We start from the raw sequence: 26,840 nt of genomic DNA on the forward strand, positions 1-26,840 counted from the left end.
AAACATCATGGTAACATCCAGCATCCATCCAGCCTCAGACTCTAAATCATTTATCATATAATCACATTTCAGGCACAAGATGTTCTTTCATCAGATGAGTTTTAATATTTCGGCTCCAAGGAGAATTTCTGTTTCCCTTCGGTTCAGACATCCTGCTTGACTTTGTATTGCTCATAAATCTGAATAAAATACCAAAACAGGAAAAGTTCAGTTGGTTGGAATCATTTCTGAAGTTTCTGCTTTTAATTCAGAGATTAGTTTTAGTTTCACTTTAAAACTCTGAAACATGTATCTGGAATCAGAAGGATTCACTCCCTGTTAGTTTCCATGATGCGTTCATGTTCTGTTCACCGAGCGGAGCCCAGAGCCAGCAGGGGCAGCAGGGCCGTCCAGAACGGGGGCCCGGCGGGGGGGCCGGCTGCGTTGCACAGGTGTGTGTTGCAGCATTCGTTGATGAAGGTGAAGTTGAGACCCAGAGCGTACTTCTCCCCGGTGACTCCGCACAGCGCGGGCAGGACGCAGCTCTTCTCGTACAGAACCACCCGCAGGTCACCTGCAGAACCACCAGGTCCATTAAATCGGGTTCGATTCGCTTTCACCCACCCAGCGACCTGAGGGGAGCTCACCTTTCTGCCCCGCGGCCTGGCTGGACAGGCACAGCTGCCCCGGCGGACACTTCAGCGGGAAGCGGATGCAGTCCAGAGGAGAGACGGCCGGAAACACGCAGGTGTAGCAGAACAGGGAGACTGGAGGACAGCAAGCTGCAGTCAGCGTCATGAAATACAGCAGACTGCTTTGTTCATGCTTTTAATGATGATATAATATAATGTAATATAACATGGTGTCATATAAAGCAACAATAATCTGATTATTTTCCAGTTTGCAGCTGAAGCATCTTATTTCCTGCTTCGCTCCCTTTGAGAATTTCTCCCTGATTCTCCACACTGAGATCCTACTGACTGCTCAGAACCGCTCTGCATAACCTCACTGTAAATAATAAACCATCTGTTTATTGTGGGACATAAAACAATAAGAAATGCATGTTTTATATCTAAATGATCCCATTTGTATTTATGGACTGAACAAAAACTGAAGAGAAACAACCAGACTGATTAAAAATCAGAGATTTAATCAAGTTGTTTTAATCCTAACTGACTCCATCGTGCTAATTATGTTATATTGTCAGATTTCTATGATCCTGCACACAAACAGATCCAGTTATTGGTTTTCTCACCCACAGCTGGAGGGAAGCACAGGAGAAGCAGAAGATGGGGCATCATGGATGGTTTCTGTAGCGGAGGGGGGATGAAAACCTTCCCTGCAGTTCGGATCAGTCCGGTTCTGTAGTCAGTCCGGTTCTGTAGTTCAGTTCGGTTCCTGTAGTCAGTTCGGTTCCTGTAGTTCAGTCCGGTTCCTGTAGTCAGTCCGGTTCCTGTAGTTCAGTTCGGTTCCTGTAGTCAGTTCGGTTCCTGTAGTCAGTTTGGTTCCTGTAGTTCAGTCCGGTTCCTGTAGTTCAGTCAGGTTCCTGTAGTCAGTTCGGTTCCTGTAGTTCAGTCCGGTTCCTGTAGTTCAGTTCGGTTCCTGTAGTCAGTTCGGTTCCTGTAGTTCAGTTCGGTTCCTGTAGTTCAGTCCGGTTCCTGTAGTTCAGTTCGGTCCAGTTCAGTTCCTGCGGTTTGGTTCCTACAGGCTGCCAGCTGTCTGCATGCTGAAGGCTCTGGACCAGCTCAGCTTGTCCACCCGGCTGCAGGTTCTGAACGTTGGACTCATCTGGTTCCTTCTGATGTTCTGATGATCACTCACCGAAGCCCCACCCCCACCTGCTGCTGATTTTGTTAGTGTCCTGTGTTGATCTGTGCAGCTGCAGAGGAAATATTCTCCTGCTCAGCATTAAAACAAGCAGCCAGTTTAGATCAGCTGGTTCTGTCGGTCACTTTCTGTGTGACAAAGATCTACGTTAGCAGGTAGCCTTAAAGACATGGCGGCCTAATTAAATCACGACTCTTCTGTTAATGAAGGACGTTGAGTCGTGGAGGAGGAAATCAAGTGACCTGCAGTCTCATGACTGGAGCTGACTGCAAAATGATTCTGCTGTTGGTTCATGTTGTGGGTCAGAAATAACACAAATAAATGTTTAATAAGTAAATAAATATGATTAGCTTTATTATCAGAGGAAATGAAGCAACCTGTTCTGATCTGATCCTCCAAACTGCATGTTTTGTCAGAATCTTGTGGTTCTGCAGTGTTTTCTGTGGATCTATTTATTTATTTGTATCAGTGTACATTTATAGGTATATTATTTGTCATAGAAGATTTAATTACCTCCTATTAAGGTTTGTGTTTTTCACATCATGATTCTGAAATCCTCTCGTCTCCTCTGACTTTCTCATTTTCATCCAACATGTTTTACTTTACACCAATGAATTCTGAAATATTTAGATTTTGTTTCAGAATATTTTCTGGGTTATTATTAAACCTCCTCATGGTTTGGAAATATAAAACCTTTAATGCTGCTTTATGTTTTTACTAATTCTGACCTGACCCTTCCGCCCTGCTGTCTGTCTGTCTGTCCCTCCTGCGGTTCGGATTCTGGACCTGCAGACGGAGACACGGCTCTGTCCACAGCCGTCCGGTCTCAGGGTTCTGCTGAGCCGTCCTGTTAGAGCTCCCCAGTAGAACCGGTGTTCTGACCATCTGTGCTACCTCATCAGATTTTCCTATCGCAGCACAGATAGATAGCCGTCTATCCGTCGGTGCTACCAGTCTGAAACTTCTACCGTCATGTTTACTAACTGAAAACTACAGCAAGCTATGTTAATGTTAAATATTATTATTGGATAATATTATTTGTGTGACGAGACTGAGGTGGAAGCTCAGGAGTTATGCTTAGCAGGGCCGTGCAGAGACCTTTGGTGGGGCGGGGGCTCCTCCAAAGGTCAACAACCCATAATAATCAAGACTCTAACTGGATCCTACTGTATCATTGTCATCATGTGGGGAAATGCAAAGCAAATCTAGTCTATTTTCCTTGATAGGTATAAAGTTTCTGTTTCTGCTGCTGACAGTCCTGGAGGTCTGAGTTAATCTGAGACTTAAAACAGACCAGAGGAGAGAAGGTCAAAGGTCATAAAGTTATGAAATAAGCACCTTTGCTGCCATTTTACTAATGAAGCCCTAATAATATCTATTTAACCTCTAGAACAACCTGGCTGCAGACTGATTTATAGATCAGAAACTCAAAGGGGTTAAATCTATATCATAGTTTGATGTTAAACCTCTAGATCTAGAATTATAAGACTGGGCTCTGCTGGTAGGGGCCATTCAGGGGCCCCTAGAAATGGTTTAATTGTAACACAGACCATAGATCAAAACCTGTAGCATCAGTTATAGAGAATGACACTGTTGTTAAATTTTGTTTAATGCATCAGCTGAGAAAAAATTTACATTTAGGATTTAATTAGGACGATTACTTTGTAAAAGTTTAAAGAATCATCTTGATAGTTTGATTGTTGTGTTACCATGGCTACAATATGGTGCCTTCTTTGTGTTTGAGTTGGGTTTGTTCACAAATACGTCACAGCAAATAACCAATAATCAGTGATTGATTTTAAACTCTGCCAATAAACCTGGTCTCCCTCACAGATTCACCTGATTGACATTTAAACATGTTAGTGATGCTGACGGTAAGCATCACAGGGGTAGAGGGTTCTGTCTAAGGCCCCATATTACCTTGGGCCGGCCCTGGAGGAACAGCTGCTGCGCATCTCTGGAATCTACCTGGAATCTACCTGGAATCTACCTGGAATCCCCCGGTGGCCCCTGTCAGCCCCCCGATGCTTGGAGACATTTTGGTTCATTTCATTGTGGCATGTTTGGCTTTTTGCTGCGGTTCTGATTATTGCTACAATATTTTCTCTAATGTTTATTTTGTGACTCTAAATGGGCCGAATCTTCCTTTAACAGTTGAGGTTCTGCAATAACTTCTGTTTACAGCCCAGAACCTCCAGCCCAGATCCCATCAGCAGCGGCTTTAACCCGCCTGGTAGAAACGTGAAGGTGAAGCAGAGCGAACAGAGAGCAGGTGGTACCAGGTGGTACCACCTGGTACCGGGTGGTACCGGGGCTTTGAGCTGCGTTGTCGCAGTGACAGTCGGTACCGTGTCTTATATCAGGATGTCTGATATAAAGACAGATATTCTTTCTATCTGTGGGTGGTTCCGACCCAGACTGCCTGTAGCGAACCGGGCTTTTAGCAGAATGATGAAGTTAAAGTCAGAAGTTTCTCTGCAGCATTTCTGAGTTTAGTGGTGAGGCGGGTTTTGTCCTGCTATTGCAGGACGATTATAAAAATATAAATAGAAACAGTTTTTCTAACGCCAACATCAGACCTACGTTTTTATTCACAAACCAGTTAATGAAAATATTCTTGCCCATAATTAGACAGTTACAGGAACAGATCCTCCTCCTCTTCCTCACCATGGAGTCTGAACAACATGGAGGCTCTGAGAGTCATTATCAGCCTGAGGGCAGCCAGACTAGTTTATTTTACTACATTATTATATTTAGCTGAATATTATTGCTGAGGGGCTCAAACAGGCCTTCTGACATACAGATTAAAAATAAATACAAAATTGAAAAAAAAAAAACTCAAAAAGGGCACTAGGGGCATCAAGGATAAAAGGAGCAAGGGCTCAAGCCCCTCCTGTCCCCCCTCTGCATGTGCCTGATGCTTAGCATAGCATTGGAACAATTTATTGACACAAAAATATCACTTCCTTCATCAAAATATCCTATCCGTTTAAAATGAAGCTATTGCAGATGTTTGCACTAATCCTTTTATGAGAATATCCTACCTTCTAAAAACCATTTTAAATACGGAGGTGTTTGTAAGAATGAAACAGTATCAGACAGGGGAAACTGGTTTTTATTGAAATTGAATTAAACACAGAAATCTACATGACACTTTATCAAATGCAGCGCAGCCACAATGTGTCCACCAAACTGCACAAGTCACTGAAATGATAGGATATGATTAATATACACTAATGTTACACCACTATTACACAGCTTCAATATCTCATAATATGGCTACCAACAGGCTCAAGTAATTAATCTGTTGTTTTGCAGGTTTCTTTATTAAGGACGACTGTTGACAGACAAGATATGAGAGCAACAATCAGCATCTCCATTAATTAACAACCGTTACTCTGAATTCTCTTTGACCTGCTTCAAAATAAATATTTACAACCTGACAAATTATTCCACCTTAGCATGTGAAGCCAACGGGCAACTGATGGGACGGTACAATTGGTTCACAGTCAGTTCAAAGCCTCAACTATAAACCTTTAGCTTAATCTGTCTTTACTGTCACTGGCGTAGAAAAATCCCCATTTAAAATAACAACCCATAGCCTGGTGGGGGCAAAATAAAGCCTGGTGGGGGCAAAATAAAGCCTGGTGGCCTGTCAGGCTGATAAAGCACTGGGAGAAACTGACTTCTGTCTATAGCTCTGGTTGGAAGTGGAAACCCGGTCTGTATCACCATCTCTAAACAGGAACATTCTGTGTTTATATTTCTAAGCAATCTCTGGGCTGCTCTTGGTCCGATCCCTCACCTAGGACCCGTTTGCCCCAGCAGACCCGACCCAAATAGAGGCATGAAGCCTCCGACGGCTCCTAGGATCACTGGGACACTCAAACCCCTCCACCACGATAAGGTGGCAGCCCACGGAGGGGAAAAACAAAGCCAGAAACAGTTCCATTCTCTGACCTGAACTGATCTGGAGAGAGGCCAGAAGGTGGCGCTCTGGTGTTTCTAACTAAACAATCAGTTTAGTTAGAAACTAAAGCTTTTGTTTTCTCAGTTATTTTTCTCTCCATAGATTCGACACCTGGCCTGGCGTTCTGATTGGCTGTGGTTTCTACCTGGAGGAAGACATTGGCTGACATGACACTTTATAATTAACTGAACCTAATGAATTGATTACTTGGATCAACAGTAATTTGACTAAATTGAAATGACTTCGTGAAATGCCTCGACAACATTGTTGTGAATTAACGTTATAATTATAAGCTTCTAACCTTTTGATATCTACTTTTGTGAGTTTGAATGTTTTGGTATCTACTTTTGGTATCTACTTTTAGGGTTTTGAACTTTCTTGTATTAGTTGTTGGGGTTTTTGTTTGGTTTTTTATATTGTTTATTGGTGGGGCTCATTTGTTGGTTTGAAAGTTCAATTTTATATACTGCCAATTCACAACAAATGTTGTCTCAATGCACTTTGAAGTAATTTTAGTTCAATCACATGTACTTCAATTGCTAGTACAATAAGCTCAGTTAATTATAAAGTAGTTTAAAAAGTTCGTACCAAATAAAACCCAGCAGATTGTATGGAGTCATTACTTACAACATTCACTCCATCTGACCAGCAGGGGGCGACAGCAAACCGCTTGTGTTAAGTCGTTGACTTTACAGCAGTCCCTCATCCAGAGCATGCATGTAGCGACGGTGGAGAGGAAGAACTTCCCTCAACCAGGAAGAAATCTCCAACAGAACCAGAACCGGGCTCAGTACCAGCAGCCATCTGCCACGACCGACTGGAGCTGAGAGAAGACAGAGCAGAGACACAACAACAGGTCAACTGTTCAGGAGAACTTTCCATGTTTATGGAAGTGAAAAGGAGAGGGAGAACGGTCAGGTGATGGCAGCATCATGTCAGCCAATGTCTTCCTCCAGGTAGAAACCACAGCCAATCAGAACGCCAGGCCAGGTGTCAAATCTATGGAGAGAAAAATAACTGAGAAATAAAACAACAGAAAATGACAAACAACAGCATAAATACAGACAGATCACAATAAACCAGTCTAAGCCTTCTCATAATAAATGCCATAACCATGGTAACGAACACATTCTGAAAAATCAACATACATTAAATTCTTACATTTAACACTGAAATTGGAAGACATTTTATATATCTAAAATATATAAACAAAACAAAATAAATTATAAAGTCTCTAAACAAAATTGTCCATTAAAAAAAAACAACAACAATCTAACAATGGCAAGATGAGGCCAAAGTACCAGATTGAAGACTAATCCAGATTTTGGTAGAAAGAAAAAAAAAAGATAAACTACAGTTGTTTTGATAAATGTGTTAAGTTCAGCCTTTTTCCTCTGTCGGCCGATGGGAGACGATGAAGGACGATGAAGGGCGAAATCCGAGACAAAAAAAAAAGAAGAAGATGATCCAGGAGGATCATCTTCTGGTCCGCATTACTGCATTACCGCATTACTGGTCCGCATTACTGCCGGCAATGCGGACCAGACTCTGACACCGGTCATACAGGGACCTGACAGCCCGTATCAAAGGGCCCGGTACCCCATACTCCCGGAGAACCCCCCACAGGGCTCCCCGAGGGACACGGTCGAACGCCTTCTCCAAGTCCACAAAACACATGTAGACTGGTTGGGCGAACTCCCATGCACCCTCCAGGACCCTGCTGAGGGTGTAGAGCTGGTCCAGTGTTCCACGACCAGGACGAAAACCACACTGCTCTTCCTGAATCCGAGGTTCGACTATCCGACGGACCCTCCTCTCCAGGACCCCTGAATAGACCTTGCCAGGGAGGCTTAAGAGTGTGACCCCTCTATAATTGGAGCACACCCTCCGGTCCCCCTTTTTGAACAGGGGGACCACCACCCCAGTCTGCCAATCCAGGGGAACTGCCCCCAATGTCCATGCGATATTGCAGAGTCGCGTCAACCAACACAACCCTACAACATCCAGAGCCTTAAGGAACTCCGGGCGGATCTCATCCACCCCCGGGGCCTTGCCACCGAGGAGCTTTTTAACCACCTCGGCGACCTCGTCCCCAGAGATTGGAGAGCCCAACCCAGAGTCCCCAGGTTCCGCTTCCTCAGTGGAAGGCATGTTGGTGGGATTGAGGAGGTCTTCGAAGTACTCTGCCCACCGGCCCACAACGTCCCGAGTAGAGGTCAGCAGCACACCATCCCCACTATAAACAGTGTTGGTGCTGCACCGCTTCCCCCCCCTGAGACGCCGGATGGTGGACCAGAATCGCCTCGAAGCCGTGCGGAAGTCTTTCTCCATGGCCTCTCCAAACTCCTCCCACACCCGAGTTTTTGCCTCAGCAACCGCCCGAGCCGCATGCCGCTTCGCCCGCCGGTACCCATCAGCTGCTTCCGGAGTCCCACAGGCCAAAAAGGCTCGATAGGACTCCTTCTTCAGCCTGACGGCATCCCTCACCGAAGGTGTCCACCAACGGGTTCGAGGGTTGCCGCCGCGACAGGCACCGACAACCTTGCGGCCACAGCTCCGATCGGCCGCCTCGACAATGGAGGCACGGAACACGGTCCACTCAGACTCCATGTCCCCCACCTCCCCCGGGACGTGTTCGAAGTTTTGCCGGAGATGGGAGTTAAAGCTCCGTCTCACAGGGGATTCCGCCAGACGTTCCCAGCAGACCCTCACAACACGTTTGGGCCTGCCAGGTCTGACCGGCTTTCGCCCCCACCACCGGAGCCAACTCACCACCAGGTAGTGGTCAGTGGACAGCTCCGCACCTCTCTTCACCCGAGTGTCCAAGACATACGGCCGCAGATCCGATGAAACGATGACAAAGTCGATCATCGAACTGCGGCCTAGGGTGTCCTGGTGCCAAGTGCACATATGGACACCCTTATGCTTGAACATGGTGTTCGTTATGGACAATCCATGGCGAGCACAGAAGTCCAGCAACAGAACACCGCTCGAGTTCAGGTCGGGTGGGCCGATCCTCCCAACCACGCCCCTCCAGGTCTCACTGTCGTTGCCCACGTGAGCGTTGAAGTCCCCCAGCAGAACAAGGGAGTCCCCAGGAGGAGCACTCTCCAGTACCCCCTCTAAGGACTCCAAAAAGGGTGGGTAATCTGAACTGTCGTTCGGCCCGTAAGCACAAACGACAGTCAGAACCCGTCCCCCCACCCGTAGGCGGAGGGATGCTACCCTCTCGTTCACCGGGGTAAACCCCAACGTACAGGCGCCGAGATGGGGAGCAACAAGTATGCCCACTCCTGCCCGACGTCTCTCTCCCTGGGCAACTCCAGAGTGGAAGTATGTCCAGCCCCTCTCAAGGAGACTGGTTCCAGAACCAGAGCCATGCGTCGAGGTGAGACCGACTATTTCTAGCCGGAACCTCTTGACCTCACGCACTAGCTCCGGCTCCTTCCCCACCAGAGAGGTGACATTCCACGTCCCAAGAGCCAGTTTCTGCAACCGAGGATCGGACCGCCAGGGTCCCCTCCCTCGGCCGCCACCCATCACACAGTGCACCCGACCCCTTTGGCCCCTCCCACGGGTGGTGGGCCCATGGGAGGGGGGGCCCATGTTTCCTCTTCGGGCTGAGCCCGGCCGGGCTCCATGGGTAAAAGCCCGGCCACCAGACGCTCGCCATCGTGCCCCCCCTCCAGGCCTGGCTCCAGAGTGGGGCCCCGGTGACCCGCGTCCGGGCGAGGGAACACCAAGTCCAAGGTTTTCCTTCATCATTGGGGTCTTCGGGCTGCACTTTGTCTGGTCCCTCACCTAGGACCTGTCTGCCTTGGGTGACCCTACCAGGGGCATGAAGCCCCAGACAGCATAGCTCCTAGGATCATTGGGGCACTCAAACCCCTCCACCACAATAAGGTGGCAGCCCATGGATCGGTTCGCAGCCGAGTGTGAAGCGGCCGGGATGGGGATCAGTGCCTCCAAATCCGAGGCCATGGTCTTGAGCCGGAAAAGGGTAGAGTGCCTTCTCCGGGTCAGGGGGGGTGTCCTGCCCCAAGTGGAGGAGTTTAAGTATCTCGGGATCTTGTTCACGAATGGGGGAAGAAGGGAGCGGGAGATCGACAGGCGGATTGGCGCAGCGTCTGCTGTCAAGCGGGCGCTGTACCGGTCCGTCGTGGTGAAGAGAGAGCTGAGCCAAAAAGCGAAGCTCTCGATTTACCGGTCGATCTACGTTCCCACCCTCATCTATGGTCATGAGCTTTGGGTCATGACCGAAAGAACGAGATCGCGGATACAAGCGGCCGAAATGGGTTTTCTCCGTAGGGTGGCTGGGCTCTCCCTTAGAGATAGGGTGAGAAGCTCAGTCATCCGGGAGGGACTCAGAGTAGAGCCGCTGCTCCTTCACATCGAGAGGAGCCAGTTGAGGTGGCTTGGGCATCTGGTCAGGATGCCTCCTGGACGCCTCCCTGGTGAGGTGTTCCGGGCACGTCCCACCGGGAGGAGGCCCCGGGGAAGACCCAGGACACGCTGGAGGGACTATGTCTCTCGGCTGGCCTGGGAACGCCTCGGGATTCCCCCGGAGGAGCTGAAAGAAGTGGCTGGGGAGAGGGAAGTCTGGGCCTCCCTTCTGAAGCTGCTACCCCCGCGACCCGACCTCGGATAAGCGGAAGAAGATGGATGGATGGATGGATGGATGGATGGAGAAGCTCCTTTGGTGGCTTCATCTATGAGAAAAAAAGTTATTTGCAACACAAGGTCCACCGGTTGCTTAGTCTAGGATAGAAAATGGGTTAAAACAAACATAAACACTGAAGGACAGGTCCCAGTCGATCCTCTCCAGAAGGAAAACACCTGCGAAAACCTGCGAATAAGAGATGGTGGATTACAGTGTGAACATTACCTCTGTGACCTCCGACCTGCAGCTCCAGGAGATCCCTCCGTTGTCCGTCGTCGTCCAGAAGAAATGAAGTTGCATGATGAAATGCACGAGGCCACGCGTTGTTCCGGCACAAAAACTAACCGGTTTTCACGTTTAAATTGAACGTAAATTAAATTTGTTTGAGTTATTGAATTATTAAAGTATGGACCCTACATTTCAAACTAAATATTAAGTAGGTACAAAAAATGGTAAAAATGTATGTATGTTGAAATATAAAGACCTCATGGTCACCCAAAAACATATTTGATATTCATTGGAAAGATAAATATTATCCTAATGCAGTTATACTAATAACAGCCACATTATATTGGTACTAATAAGTAGGTACTGTATGTTATCAAGGTTTATTAGTGATATTTACAAAGCCTAAGCTGAATTACTTCCTACAGCATCTAAACTGTACTTGCCAAGTCCTTGGCAGCCATCTTTCTTTCACATCACAACTGACTTTAAGCCAGGAACTTCAGATTGTAGATATATGATTCTAGTTACACCTAAACCTGAACAGGTCACAAGACCACAGTAACTGCTTCAAACACTAAAAACCCAAAGACAGAAGGATTTACAACAGCAGATCCTTCTCAGCTCATTGACTCTCAGCAGAGAATCAAACCAAACCAGCAGCAGGAGGCCTAGCGTTGGCCTTCAACAGCGTTAGCATCAGCAGCGTAGCATAGCAAAACCAGCAACAGCTCCTACCCTGAGATGTCTTCTGGACCCGCCATTGGAACAGTTCTTTGACTTAACCAACCTTTGATGGGTTGGGCGGATCCGCCAGGCACCTTGTAGCGATTCCTCAGCTTGACGGAAGCGATCCTCAGCTTGATTGTAGTAAATCCATAATCGATCAGCTGCTAGCTCCAGATGCCACTATATCTCCTCGGATGTTTCAGGGACTTCAGCGACCAAACAAACCGCCGCTGAGAGGCCGTGGTAGGGTCTCTCCTTGTGTGCTGCTCTGTTTAGACACAAAAAATGGCTTCACTAACCAAGGGCGTAGGAACGAGTTTATCATTGGGAGGGACACATATGGAAACCTGACAGATCCGTAAATATCTTGAGCAGAAATGTCAAACAATGGTGTCATCAACACGTTATTCTAATCTGATCCCTTGTAACGTGTTACTATTTACAATCCAATAATCAGATTAAAGTTATGTATCCAAGTCACTGTGTGTTACTATATTTGTAATTTTTTTAGGAAACACACATTGTTGCCTTCTTGTTTTTCCTTGGGGAGTTACGTTTCATGTGTAAAACCAGAGACACAAACAGAAACGATGGAGGGAAAAGAGATGCACATTTTCTAACTGATGGATTTTCATTCAGTATTCAAGTTACTTTATCAAAGTAACTATGCCATCCCTGGTAATAAATTAACTATATATCATATGTGTTTATATATTTTATCAAACTGCCCTAAAAACATCTTCTTCCACTTCCTTTTGAACAAAATAGTTTGAGTCTTTAATGAATATAATGACTTCCAGGATGAAAACTCACTTTATCATTTGCTTCACAATTAATGAGATAAACACAAGATTTTGATATATTTCATTGGTCAAAAATGCATTGATATCAGTTGACTGGTAATTGAACTGATTCTGTTTCTAAAGTAAAAACAGTAAAATGGAACTCAGCAGTTTTACACTCAGTACAGCAGTTTGACCAACAAAAATAAAATTTAAAAGATAAGCTTGGTTCTTCTTGAACAACTCTCTACATCAGTGCAAGTTTGTCCTACAAATATAATTAAAAATGATGCTTTTCACATCTAACAGACACCTTAGCTCCTCACTGATTACTCTGTGCCGTCTCACTTTCCAGTCCTGCATCCAGTGACTTCATGTCTCACTTTCCAGTCCAACATGAGCCATGGCTCTCAAAAGGCTGAAATACACAAACTGATGCAAAAAAACCAAAATGTTTTATATTTCTTCACACCCTGAAGCTCCACCTGCCTTTCTACCTCTCCCCTGACCTACTCTTCTCATAATAAAATAGTTTAATTTATTTAAGAAGTAATAAGTTAATACATATTCCAATAAACTAAATGTGTGTGAGTGTGTCTATTCCAGAATTAAAACGCCTTAACCAAAAAGATTTGGTTGATTATATGAATGTAAACTGACTACAAGAAATTCACGGCAACATTCCAGATTGACTGTTTTACTGGTTCATACTGAGTTTCTGCCTCTTTGAGCCGATCACGGGGGGAGGAAGTGCTGTGCTGAAGGCCTTCAAAATAAAAGCACGCGAGCGGAAGATTTCCAAATCAAATATTTTTCGCAACTGCGGTAAAATGATTGAGTGGGACAAATGCGCCTGTCTCCAATATTGGAAGGGACACGTCCCGGTTCCTATGCCACTAAAGACAAACAACTTAGAATAAGGTATCCGAAAAATGACTTACCGAATAGCCAACGCAGCGATTTCAAACATGGCGCTCCCGCGGTCTACTGGCAGGTCAGCACAAGGCAACAATCGGCCTCGATGAACACTGACACGATTTCAATCGGATCCACAAACGTTTCAGTCCTTTTAGTCCCGTCCACTCGGACTCCGCGTCTTGGGAGATCAGAAAATATCATTTTTAAAGGTCCAGCTCCTAAAGTTCATGAATATCAGACCGACAGTTCTGTGTCTCCGTGTGGCGGGTGATAGCGTTTTTTTACAAACGCCCATGTAGACGTTGCGTCATATTTTTATACAGCATGACGCATGCGCCTCACGCTCATTAATAACAAAAATGGCGCCATTCGCAACTTTTAAAAAAAACTTTATTTCAAACAAATAACATGAACATACATACAGACGTTTGCGCCATTCGCAACTTTTGCCAGATTTGAAATTTTCCAGTCCAAACACTGTAAAACTAAACCTGTAAAACTTGATCAACGGCAAAGAAACAATCTAAACCTCTAATAAAACTCATGTTAATAGCGCTATATGTTGCATTCATAATCTAACCCTCATATATTTTTAGAATAATTTAGAGAAACAGCAAATTTTTTTATTTGTTTTTTTATAATGTAGGACTGAAGATTATTTTTAAGTTTTCAAAATATAAAAATGTAAATTTTTCTAAGAACTAATTCAGTTTTAGAAAAATGTAGAGAAACAGTAAAAATGTATATATATATATATATATATATATATATATATACATTTTTAGTGAAAAGTGTCAAATGACAATAACCTATGTAATAATTATTTAAATATGCCATGAATTTATAAAAACTCTTCACTCTCTGACTCTGATCCATCTTTAAATAATATAAATTTATTCATAATTTGCTTATTTAAAAATGTAAAATACAGTTTTGTAAAATAAATTTTTCTTTATGCTTGATTTTTTTTTTTGCAAATATAAGTCAACAGATCTTAATTAAATGTTCAGCTTGAATTTAATTTAAATCATGTACTTTTTGTTGTTTGATGTTTCTGAACTAAATGAACTCATAGCAGTCTCTCAGTGCATTGAACAATGCAGAATATGAGAGAGCAAAGAGCTTGTTTGCTATAGTTTTATACTATCATAAGCCACAAATAGTTATAAAATGTACATTTTCTGTGTGTAACTAATGTCACATAATTTCTACATTATACTAAAACAGTAACTATGGTTTAATTCTCTTTCATGCTCCGTCTTCAGTGTAAGACAGTTCAGGACGCCTCCTTGTGGATTTAAATATTCCCTTCATCCCTTTCAGAGCCTGAGATTTATTGCTGGTGTTTTTCAGAGAAAACATTTCAAACCCATTAGAGCAGTAAACTGTCCTGTAACAGAAACATGTTTTCTGATTGCTGGTTCAAAACAAACACAAGTTTCAGACCAAATGGGAAGATTTCTGAATTAAAAGCTCCCGTCCATCAATTTTCTGCAGGTAAATCTGTAAACGTAACCATCAAAAGCAAATAACAAACTCATATGGTATTTTAAAACTCAAAATGTACATTTCACTTTAAACTGACCCAGAATAAGAGCTGCTGAAAAGTCATTTCCGACTATGAGCTCTCATTCATTTTACACCATTTTTCTGTTGGATAATAAATTAAGGACAAACATAAACAAATATGTGAAAACTGATTTATACTGAACTACAATGTTATGGAGAATTAGCTTTTTATGTTTTTCTTGTTTATAGTCGCAGAAATTCTGTGTATACGACAGGAATTTTTAACTTTTGATATTACCGTCTTTAAATAAAGCTACAACCAAGAAATTAATTTTGTGCTGAGGTTAGAAAACCTGGGCACAGTTTACTGTGGGGAAACATGTAACATTGTTTAACGTGCTGCTCTTGATTAACTACATTTGAACTGAACTGACCCCCTTTCTGTGTCCACATTTTAAATGAGTCATGCATGCACAAAGCTGCTTCTCAGATTTTCCTACCGTAGCGCGGATAGATAGCCATTAATGTCGGTGCTAGTGGGCAGGTAGGATGTATTGATAAGAAATCTGCTGAGTAAGCAGTATGTGACGTAGCATCGATGTGTGCATGAGCACAACCACAAGATAGCACAGATAGAACATCTGGTTCACCAGATCGGATTAAATAATGACTTTTTGAACAACATTTTTGGCAATGACAGTTAAAGGAGCTTCCCCCCCAATTTTAATATTTAACATTTCATCTCAAAGCATCAGATTGTTGCCCAGTGACGATTCAATAATAAAATAATAGGTTGGATCTTTTGGTCAAAACCCAGATGAAGGTGAAAACGTAACGGCTTTGATCGGCTCCAAACCAAAACAACTCAAACTCATCCGGTTCAGAGGTTTTTATTCTCTTGAGCCAAAAAGACAAAAACATTTTCCAGTATGAATCCCAGAGCAACAGTAGCATGTTTAAACACTGAAAACAGAATAATCCAAAGGAAACAGAAAAATGAGAAAAATCAAAGCAGCTAAAACTTAATTAGACTTTCAGATTAAAACAAATAGAAACATTAAAGCAGCTTTAAATTACCCTAAGCCTGTCCGACATTAAGTAACCATGGAAACGTTCCAACCTCATGAAATGAAACATTCAAAATGAATCACTCAATAATCAATCAATAATTCAAGTATTAATCATCTGAGTCACACAACGCTCAGCTGAAACTGTGGAAATGCTCCTTTAACCCAGGAGGTCAAAACTATAAATACATCAGGAGGGGAACAAAGTGCAAACGATTCCTCCATCCCTGATTGGTCCAGATTCCTCCGTCCCTGATTGGTCCAAACAGCTGCTGCGTCACAGGGTGTGCTTCACGGCTGTCACCGGCTCCCGCTTGTTCTGCAGGTTCTGCTGCAGATCCTGCAGGAGGCGCTCTCGTTCCTCTGCATCCACCAGGATTTGCTGCCATGAAGAGCAGAAACAAGAGTTGGTTTAAACAGAACAGAGTGTAAACACTGAATCCAGATCCGGATCCAGATCTGTTTTCTGTTTTCCTATAAAACCAAATTAATCATCAGTTCTTCAGGTTTTCCTGAACAACCTCTGACCTTTTCCTAGATTTCTCTTTTTCTACATTACAGAAATACTACAGTGTATTTGGGCCTCTGCAGATAGAGAACAAAGGAATACATTTGCATAAAAATGTTTAGACTAATCTCTGATATTTTCTAGAAAAATGTGGACATTTCTCAGATCTAAAAGTCAAAATTAGTTTTTTCTAGAAAATTTCTGAGATTCTGAGTTTCAAAAGTCATAAATTTTCAACTTTAGAAAGTCTATCTTCCCAAGTTGTTTTCAAATTTCTAAGATTAATATAAATTTCATGATTTTTTTCAAGCTAATTTTTGACTTTTCCAGCCCAGAAATTTTAATTTTTTTTTTTTTCTTCATAGACATTTTTTTGAGTTTTCTTGGCAGTAATTTATCTATTTTTTCTAACTCCAATGGCTGTAATGTGCTGGCATACACACACTTTGGAAGATAGTTTGGCTTTTTGGAAGCAATAAAAAAATATTTTAAAACTTTTGAAATCATTTTTATACAGGTTTCACCTTATGAAGCAAGGGACTAAAATAGTGAACTTTCTTCACAACATTCTAATTGTTTTATCAGTGGTTAATTGTTTGTTAATTGTTTTAACCACAGCTGCGTGTTTTCTGTAGAATGTGAGAAATCAGGTGTAGTTCAGAGCTGCGCCACCAGAGGGCAGAAGTGGTGCTGTACCTCGATGAGCCGGTCTCTCTTCTGCAGACTCTCCCTCAGCAGGCGCTCCCGCCGCTCGCCGTCCTCTTGGCTCGTCCGCCGCTCTCTGTCCGTCTTCTTCTGCTGCTCCTCCGCCCGCCTCAGCTGCTGCTGGGCGTCCCGGAACCGGGCCGTCAGGGAGCTGACCGTCTGGGCGTGGCTCTGCTGCTGAGCCTGATGGACAGACGGAGGGATCAGAGCCGCCGGCTGCAGCCAGATGGTGCTGAACCTTCAGCTGAATTTAAACTGGAGAAGTTTTCACTTTTAGACTCTAGTTCATCAGTGATTCCCTTCCAACTGCCAGCTTCACCCAAATATCTCAGAAATCACCAGACTATGTTTTTATTTTATCTACCTTATTGCTCCTTTTCAAAATCTTATTAATTAATTTGATTCTTTCTTATTTTATATCAATCTTCAGATCATTTTAATGGCTTGGAGCTGAACAATCTGCCCAGGCACCATGAGTGTCTCTGTGGCCAGCTGAGTGGAGCCCGACTGACCCGGATCCTTTCACATCCTCAGGGAAGCATCCAACATCCTGAAACCTGACGGTGTCTTCGAGGAAAGCTAACGAGGGAAAATGGCCCCCGGGCCACACATTGAACACCCCTGAAGAAAAGGTTCAGGAAAATGTGGATTTATCATAATCAATATTTTCATCCCAGATTTAAGCAACTAGTTTTGTAATTACACATTTTATTGCTTCTTATTCCTGATTTAAGCTCCATTTAACTTTATTTTCTGGTTGTTAAAATCTTTGTATTTTTGCATTTAGTGGTAAAATGATTCACTTCCTATTCATAAAGTCAGAATATTTAGGTAAATCCACATAAAGCCTTCAGGTTTGAGCAGTTTCTGCCTGCTTGTCGTGTTTAAATATTTTCAGAGTTTAGAAATGTTTAATCCTGGTCATGAACCTGCAGCAGATCCTGCGACGCCTGCACAGCTGCACTCAGCTTGGTGACCTCTTCACACAAGGTGGCGCTGTTTTCCTCTGCAGTTTCCCGCCGAGCTGCCGCCTGCGCTTCACTTCCTGTCGACTGCTGACCAATCAGAGAGAGAGGAGAAGATTTAGAAGTTTTAGGATGAAAATAAAAATGTTTTCTGGTTTTACTGGTTTGAACTGCAACCAGTGCAGAAGCACAACAGAACCCAGCAGTTCTTAGAGATCGGACCGAGCCGCTCAGATTCTGATAAGAACCCGATGCTGAGAGCGATGACACTGCACTGTAAAAACACTAAATATTAACAACTATTTCTGTCTGGTTTCTACTGCAAATAGAAATATAAAACATTTCAAATAAAAACTAACTTCTGAGAAACTTTTCAGCAAAATGTAGGAGCTGGTTTTCAGTTCCACTGGCAAATTATTGTTACCATTTCTCTATTATATTAACCATACCTCTATAATAAGAAAAAAATATTTTTGCACTGAAAACAAGACTACAATGCTTAGTATGGTTTTGAATTTTTGCATAGAAGCAGCTCCTGGTAAAGGTCAGAGGTCAGAGGTCATCTCCAGACCAGCTGAACTCCTGTCTGGTTCCACAGAGAGGACTGAAGGCTCCAGCCTCAGACGCTACAGGCGTCGGCCCGTCTCCATGGAGACAAACACAGACCTCTAGTGAACCGCAGCAAAAACGGAGGTTTGGACCAGAACCGGATCTGCTCACCGGGTGGTCCAGGCGCTGCTGGAGGTTCAGGATCAGAGCGTCCTTGTCCTTCAGGACGGCGGCGGCGTCCCTCCCTCTCCACAGCTCCCGCTGCGTCTCCGCCTCGTCCAGCCGGCGCTCCCTGTCCTCCAGAGACGCCCGGAGCTCCTGCAGACGGAACAACGCTCAGCTCGGTCCAGACCCGGACGTCTAAAAAAACCCGTCTGTCCTCACGTCGACCACGTCCTGGCTGCTCTGCAGAACCGTCCTCAGCGTGTCCAGGTCCGCCTCACGGTCCCGTCCGGCTCGTCTCAGCGCCTCCACCTCCGCCGCCAGGCTCCTCTCCGCCTCAGTGGCTTCAGACCTCAGAGTCTCCATGGCAACCTGAAGGACAGACGAGGACGAAACATCAGGACGGATCAGCAGAGACGCCTCATCTCCGTCCCGGTCCAGCTGACCCGTGTGACCTCCAGGCTGGAGGTCACAGCGACCCGCCGTCTGTGGGCCGTCAGCCGACTCGGCCCTGAAGCCAATCAGACGACCTCGACTCTGACCTTGTTATCAGACAGCAGTTCCTTCAGCGTCTCCAGCAGCTTCCCAGTCAGCCGGGTTCCCAGTTCGGCGCCGGTTCCGCTCTCCACACACAGACTTCGGATCAGAACCAAACACTCCTGAGAGGCAGAAACACAGAAACGCGTCCAGGTCAGGGTTCTGTCTGTTAGTGCTTCAGCAGCTGACAGAATAAAACTGAACAGATCAAATAAAACAGTTTGTCTTTGTTCAAAAGTTGCTGGAAGGAAAAAATGTTTTCAGTCCCGATTTAAAAGAAGCAGCAGTTTGAGAACATCTGAGAGTTTGTTTCAGTGTGAGGAGCAGAAAAACCAAACACTGGTTCTGGTTCTGATCCAGTTTCCTGGTGCTGGTTTGGCAGCAGAATCCAGATCCCAGCAGTGGATGTGCATGTAGAGCCAGCTGTTAGGCAGAGTGGAGGATGAGTGGTGCTGTGGGCTGGTTGCTCTGGAACCGACCCACGGCACCAAACTGCAGACGGCTGCTTACTGGACCGGTCAGCAGAAAAATCATCTCCTCTATATAAACTCCCCGTTTCTTTAACATTCTCTCTAAAACCAGCTGAAAGCAGAGGTCAAAGGTCAGCTGTTTGGTTAGGTCTGCCCACAATAAGTCAAACAAAGTCCTGGTGGATCATTAACCCCCAGCAGCAGAAGCTCCGCCCCCCTGCAGCTCCACAGCAAACAACATTCCTGTGGCCTTTGAGCCGGAGCGGAGGATCAACTGGACCCACCAGACCCACCCGGCCGGCCTCACACACCTGGATCAGTCGCTCCCGGCTGTGCAGGGCGTGGCCAAGGCTCTGCAGCACCGAGGCGCCGCCGCCGCTGCTGCCCTCCGGGGTCAACTGGAGGGAGAGAAGAAGAACGATTTGATTTCAGACACTGGAGAAGGAAAACAGGAAGTGAGAACAGGAAATCATCAACAACCTGCAGTAAAATATGGATATCTGGTGGCAGAACCGGGTCAAAACAAACTCATCTGTGTGTGTGGGTGTGTGTGTGTGTGTGTGTGTGTGTGTGTGTGTGTCAGATCAGACTCTGAACAAAATTTAAGACCCACAGAAAGCGACCAAACATTCATAATGATTCACAGAGCCGTTAGCTCAGCAGCAGAAGCCGGAGAGAATCCATGCAGACATGGAGTCAACATGAAGAATAAAGAATAAAAACATTCAGGCTGAAATTTAAACTAATGTAAATACTGATCAGTTTAAATGTGAAGGCTGTTTTTACAGATAAATCTGGAATTCTGCAGGTTTCACAAACTCAAATTTAAGACATTTTAGTGCCAGATTTAATTCATGTAAAGACCTAAAAACCCTATAAATCAAAGTGTTGATGAATCGTCCAGCCGGCGGAGGTCGCGTCCTCTCCAGTCATTTCCTACAGAGCTAGCATGATGAGGCCACGACCGCTAGCCGTCCTCAGACAAGCGACCAATGACATTGAAGCCTGTGAAACATTGGGCTGTGATTGGTCGCTCTGTGTGTTCAGCCCATCAGTTTGTTGAACACCAAAAAGCTAACCAGCGAATTTTAGCAGCCAGCTACAGGAAGCATCAAACGGCTCGAGCCACAGAACAATTTAAGACCCGAAGGCCAACTTCTATATTTTATGAAATTAAGACATTTTAAAAGGCTTAATTTTAGATACATTAATGTAAGACTTAAGCTTTTAAGTTAATTATGGCTAAAATAATATATAACAACACATTTGATGGCTGATTGTATTAGTAATCTCCCACCAACTTTCAAGTTTTTTTTACCCCTCCAGGGTCTTTTGTGGCTCTAGTGTCCTTTATGTGACAGCAGGCTGACAGAAAACGGGGAAGAATGGGGGGAAGACATGCGGCAAATGTTGTCGGGTCCGGGAGTCGAACCCGCGGCGGCCGCGTCGAGGACTGAAGGCCTCCAAATACGCTACGCCACCATGGCACGCCTCAACTTTCATGTTTTAAATTGATCTGGAATCTGAGTCTAAACAGGAAAGGTTTTCCCTCCTCAGACCTTTTATCTGAAACGTTTAGAGATAAAGTCAAGGCTCAGTGAAGGTTTGGTGTTCCGACTCATCCTGAAGGAAAACTCCTGCAGCTTTTTAACGCCACAATAAAATAAGATTTTCCCTGAGTGGAAGCCATCGGTTATGAAAGCAGCTTCCCTGCTGGTTTGAACCTGCAGCGGCTCGTCGGTCTGACTGATCCGGTTCTGATCAGCTGAGGGGCCCCGGGGCCACTGCACCGGTCCGGGTGGATTCCTCACAGCGCCGGCCTGCGTGTGCACCTGCAGCTCTGATGACACGCCCCGCGCTGCTTTCACAGCGCCGATCTTCCCACTGATTGATTCACGAGGCTGTTTGCCAGCTGACTCCCATAAACCTGCTTGTCCAGCCGAATCAAAAGGTTCAGAGCTGCTGACATACCAGGGCGGGACGCGGATCTATAATTAGAGCCGTAAACTGCAATGTTTAATCTGCTGAAATCACCTGAAAAGGCTTTTACTTTGTAATGAAGCTGAGGAGCGAAACCTGAATCACTGAAACATCCAGAAATTATTCGCTTTAACTGGAGCCGACGGTCAGAGCTTAGCAAACATGCAGGGAGGAAGTTTCTGGAGAACTGCTGACAGATGGAGGCGAGACGTGAGGAAGGCCGTAAAGCATTTAGGTTCACCATGAGAAGGTCAAAGGTCATCCTGCTCCTCAGTCATGTTTCCATGAACTTAGCAGCTTTTCCTCAACCTTTCAGAAACAGATCTGTGTCTCGTTGCTTCAACACGTATTTTGATTTTTTCTCTGTTTGTTTTATGATATTCTTCTGTTTTCTGCTGTATGAAGTTTTAATGTTTTCTGAACAGATTGTTGTAGAAAACCTGACAGTTTAGTGATCACTGATCTCAGTTCAGTTGTTTTGGTTTCTTCTTGCTTCAAATCTCCACGATCAACATAACTAATCTCTAATAATCTCTAATAATCCAGTCTTCTTCTGAAAAGCAGACACGTAAAGAGTGTTGAAGGTCGGTTCTTACCAAGCCCAGGTCCTCCGATCCGTTGACCTGATCCGGTCTGGCCCGTCTCAGCTCGACCTCCAGGATTCTGATCCGGGTCCCGGCCTGGTCCAGTTGGGCTCGGAGGTGCCTGACCGCACTCTGAAGCCGGCCGGTGCTGTTCTGGAATCACAGAGGTTCTCTTGGATCAGGCGGTCCAAATAGCAGAGGATCTTTATAATTTTGGTTAAAATGATAAAGTAACTAGTGTTTTTTAAATATTGATATAAAAATGCTAATTTACAGCTAAAAAGACTCAGATCAGTGACTGTCCCTGGAAAACCACCAACACATCGCGCTGCTACGCCTTGCAGCTGATGGAGCCTCACCTCTCGGTGCAGCGGCATGTACTCGTCCCTCAGCTCTGTCAGCACGTCTCCGTCCTCCTCCTCCGCCTGACCCCCTCCGTTCTCCAGAACCCCAAAGTTCAGAACCTGGCTGACCCCAGGTGACGCCGGCCCGGGGTTTTTCCCGCCCTTCCGGCCCAGCACTGGGATCTTACTTCCAGACGGCGAGCTGAGCGGCTTCCCTTCAATGCTCCTCAGCTCTGATAGCACAAAGCTAACCGACTGGTCGCCGGGGGAACAGAACGGGTCGTTGCCGTCCAGAGTGTCCAGCGAATGGACGGACTCTGTGCGGGAAGGCGGCCAGAGCGAGAGGCTGGACCCGGTCAGGGACGGCGGGCTGGACCTGGGAACGCCGTGCCAGTGGAGCGGCATGCTCCGGGACTTGTCCCGGGTCAGCTCCAACGGGGAGAAGGGCATGTGGCGAGGAATCCCGCAGACCGACTCGTAGTTTGAATCAGAAACCCGTAAAGAGTCGCAGCCTTCACAGCCTTTGCCCTTCCGGCACCGCTTACCGGTTCTGATGAAGTACGGACACGTGTCCCACTTCTCGGACCAGCACTCGTACTCCGACAGAGCCATGTTGTCCTTCAGCATCTCCCGGTAGCCCTCCTTCTCCGCCTCACTGTCCTCCTCGCTGGCGCTGCTCCGGTTCTGGAGCTCCTGCGGGTGTCTCTGCCGGTAGTTCTGCCGGACCCACTGCCGGATCCTGTCCCGCTCCTGGGTCAGCTTCTGAAGCCGCTCAGATGAAAGAACCTGGACCCGGGCGATCACCGTGTCGAACTTGAACACTCGCTCCAAAGCAGAAACACATTTGCCGCACACAAACTCTCCGGTTCTGCCTTTCCTCGGTACCGACTGTCCCAGAATGTGGGTCAGAACAGCCAGAATGTCCACAGACTTGGACGGGGAGCTCAGGGACACTTGGGACCGGGACAGAGACCCGGAGGAGCCCAGAGACAACGTGCTGCCTGTGAACAAACAACAGATTTATTTCCTGAACGCAGGGTTGAGTGGAGATGCACCGATCCGATATCTGTATCGGTTCTGATACTGAAAAATTTCTAGATGGAGTATCAGTGACGATGTGTCCGATCCACGAGGGCAGATCTATCCAATCTAATTCTATGCTTTGTGCTCTGAGCGACGTTGTGCTTTGTTATTTATTTTGGATTATATTTAGAATTCATAATTGTATTTTCTTAGACATTTGAAAGAAAGTTTGTTGCTGTTTATTTTTACATGTCTGGTTGTGAATCTGTTGGTTTGATCAGTTTCAGTTTCTTTATTATTTATTTTCTATTGGCTGAACAGATTAAAGTTGTTTTTACATTTTAACCAGTTTGTGAAGCTACTGGTGTATTAACCTGAGCTGAACTGGTGCAGAGTTATTAAATAAATCTGTACTTCAGAATATTTATGTATTTATGTTAAAAAAAGAAACGTTTTAAATCAGTTCAGCTGTTTCTCTGTATCGGATCGGTATCGGCCGATACTAAACCTCAGATATTGTATCGGTGCCTCCCAGGCATGGAGGACATGTCTATTTTCTCCAGACTCACCCCAGGGACTGCTCTGAGTGGACCGGGTCAGGCTCCCGCCTCTCGCTGACCCAGTTGGGGTAACGGGCTGATCGTTCCTCCTGTTCTGGGCCGCAAACAGCCATCGGCGTTGGTTTCCCTGGAGACTACCGCCGCATATTCGGCACAGCTCGTTCTTCCTTGTGCTGGACATCATGGCGCAGACGGCGACAGCTTTCAGGGTCCAACAAATATGGAGACTTCTCTGTGGATGTCAGCAGAATTTACAGAATTAGTCGACATCAGAACCACCATCCCAAATGGACCAAACAAAACCACGTAAACTGGTTTCTTCACACAGCAACATTTTAAAATTGTCAGTTGATTTTCAAAACCTGAGAGACGCATGATGTTAAAAATCATAGATCTAACAAGTTTGGTCGTACAGGATGTGATGTCGAGCCACACGGCAGGAGCAACACACACACACACACACACACACACACACACACACACCCCTTCAGATGGCAGATGCAGAACCTTTCGAGACCAAAAATGAGTTCAGAGTAAACAAACAGTCACGATAGTTTGGGGATGGCAGGGATATTTCATAAGATAATTTTTGGAGCCATTCAGAAAAGCCAGGATGTAATTAAGATCGTCGAAAACAAGTCAAATCTGAATTAATATTGAGTTCAACAGGATCTTGTTTGTTCAGTTCTGGCCCATGTTTCAGGTCCTGCGATTCGTCAGTATCGGTATCAGCCGAAGTTCACAATATTTTAACACATCGGTAAATGAAACTGGCCCAATGATACCAACAAGAAACGTTGATTTTCAAGACTGATTTAAACTGAAACACAGAAGCACCGTCAGTGGTGTGATCCCTCCGTCATGGTGCTGAAAGAACAGGAAAATTTAAATAACATTGGTAAATATGGATTAACAACCACAACAGCAACTTAAGTATCGAATATCAATATCAGCCTAAACTATCATATCAGCTCATTTCAGCTTCATCTCTATTCAGGATTAGAAATGAAGGTTGAATCTAGATGGACTAAATCTAGAGCTTCAAATCTCAGCCAATCTCCATCAGAATGACAGATCAGAGCTCATTTATGCAAACTAAAACTGATAGTTTGCTGGAAGGAAAACCTCACCATCAACCTGAAGAGAACATTTCAGGTTTTTCTGGTTGACACCATAATGAAGGCCAAAAAGCATGTTTGACATTTAACTCTCATCTAAAGACTGTTGCGAAGTTTTAAGATAATCCTGTTTTCTCTTTAGAACACACAATCCCAGGGCTGCAGGGATTTCTGCAGGTTCTGGGTTCAGATCCCAGTTTCCTCACACAATCTAAAGAAAACACAAAAGTCATAAACAGAACCCAGATCAGACTGGTTTCTGTCTCCGTTCATCAGAAATCTGCGTTATAAACCTGGTTAGCTTCGGGAATCTCCGCTGCTGGACTTGGACTGAGCCGTTTTCCATAAAGCAGCTCTGAGTTGATGCTGAGCTGGAAAACTCACAGAGGGAATGCTGACATGAGCTCAGACTCCCGGCTCTCCGGTCTCTTCCTGGATGTTCGAGCCGCTGCAGGACGTTTTCCCCGCAGGGCGGGACACGTCGTCCTTAGCCACGCTGTCACTGACTCCACAGCCCGGCGGACCGGACCGGACCAGGCTGTCCGCGGTCCGGACAGGAAAACATGAGCTCAGGGCGGAGGCATTTAAAGCAACACGTTCCTGAATCCCGAAAGGAAACTTTGGAAACGGCTGAACTTTCCTCTGTGTCTGCTGCTATTTATAACCCACAGCGGCGCAACCCGGTCCGGCCCGGTTCGGTTCGGTTCCGGTCGCTCTAACCGCTGCAAAGCTTCACAAACACATTCCCAGCTTTTATTTTGAAGCGCAGCGGTGAACGTACCTTTGAAGTGGTCCCGAGGACTCACGCGCTCAGCCCGGGGTCACGGTTTCAGTGTCCGCGCGAGGACCGAGAGTCTTCATCACACATGACGTCAGGAGGGAGAGCGGAGCCGGAAAACGGTCTGAGCAGAACCGAGAGCCGCGGGACAAATCTGGACCCCCGGAACCGACTGAAGAGGAGCCGCGTTGCGACACACCCGAGCTGACAGGGACGGGAGGGGGAGTCACCTTTCTGACGTCACTGGTCACACCTGTCCGAGCGGGAGCGCTCACGTGTTCAAATCTCAGCTCCACAGAGACACGCGCGTGCTTGTGACTGTAAATATACTTTATTAAAGGTTTTCAACTTTTCTTTCTGTGTAGTTTAGATCATTTATCACTCATGATAACTTATTAGTCTAACATTGTTTACAGTTTTATCTGTTTTACCTGCAGAGGATTTTTTTTCTGGAACTTAAGAAAATAAACGTTTTGAAAAAAATAAGATTTTGATTTAAAACCTTTATTAAAATTTACAACCGCACATTTTGTCGCAGCGCCATCATGTGGCATGCAGACCTGTGTGTTTTCATCATACAGGATGGTTTATGTGATCGAACAGGATCGATACCGTCCGGCCCTCATCGGTTCGCTCCAGAAAATCAATGTTGTGTCTCTGACTGATCGCTGCTGCAGCTTCTGTCTCATCATGTGTGAAGGACAGAAGAGTCACCAGGCTGCAGAGCAGAGCTCAGGACCTGACTTTTTATTGCTGTGTATCAGGAGGTCACTATGGTAACACAGCAAATAGTATGCATAGTCAATAAAATGCAGAAACTATGTATCAGTGATTTATCACCAGCATTTCTTAGAGTTGTAAAGTGGATCATTTTCTGACCTTAAAAACACA

General features: G+C 45.3%; 2 protein-coding genes across 4 annotated transcripts; both read right to left on the bottom strand.

Moving 5' to 3' along the window:
* Window positions 1-80: 80 nt before the first annotated feature.
* Window positions 81-1,920, bottom strand: LOC114139795 (lymphocyte antigen 6B-like). The gene is made up of 3 exons (XM_028009868.1): window positions 1,235-1,920; window positions 627-746; window positions 81-553 (listed from the first exon to the last, which is right to left on the bottom strand). Exons 1-3 carry the CDS (start codon window positions 1,278-1,280, stop codon window positions 348-350), a joined length of 372 nt encoding a protein of 123 aa, XP_027865669.1. The 5' UTR covers window positions 1,281-1,920; the 3' UTR covers window positions 81-347.
* Window positions 1,921-15,473: 13,553 nt separating this feature from the next.
* LOC114141544 (uncharacterized) lies at window positions 15,474-26,285 on the bottom strand. Of its 3 annotated transcripts, none has more exons than XM_028012123.1 (11): window positions 25,953-26,285; window positions 24,063-24,285; window positions 22,486-23,471; window positions 22,139-22,279; window positions 19,874-19,960; window positions 19,098-19,214; window positions 18,778-18,927; window positions 18,565-18,711; window positions 17,809-17,931; window positions 16,871-17,062; window positions 15,474-16,048 (listed from the first exon to the last, which is right to left on the bottom strand). In XM_028012123.1, the coding sequence occupies exons 2-11, from the start codon at window positions 24,235-24,237 to the stop codon at window positions 15,944-15,946; spliced, it is 2,223 nt and encodes a 740-aa protein (XP_027867924.1). In that variant the 5' UTR covers window positions 24,238-24,285; window positions 25,953-26,285; the 3' UTR covers window positions 15,474-15,943. The 3 variants fall into 3 exon arrangements, with proteins under 3 accessions (XP_027867924.1, XP_027867921.1, XP_027867922.1); XM_028012120.1 differs by having other exon boundaries at window positions 17,809-17,934; XM_028012121.1 differs by lacking the exon at window positions 25,953-26,285 and adding an exon at window positions 25,465-25,917 and having other exon boundaries at window positions 17,809-17,934.
* Window positions 26,286-26,840: the final 555 nt, after the last annotated feature.

This window comes from Xiphophorus couchianus, chromosome 3 (genome assembly GCF_001444195.1).
Source record: "Xiphophorus couchianus chromosome 3, X_couchianus-1.0, whole genome shotgun sequence".
Classification (NCBI taxonomy): domain Eukaryota; kingdom Metazoa; phylum Chordata; class Actinopteri; order Cyprinodontiformes; family Poeciliidae; genus Xiphophorus; species Xiphophorus couchianus.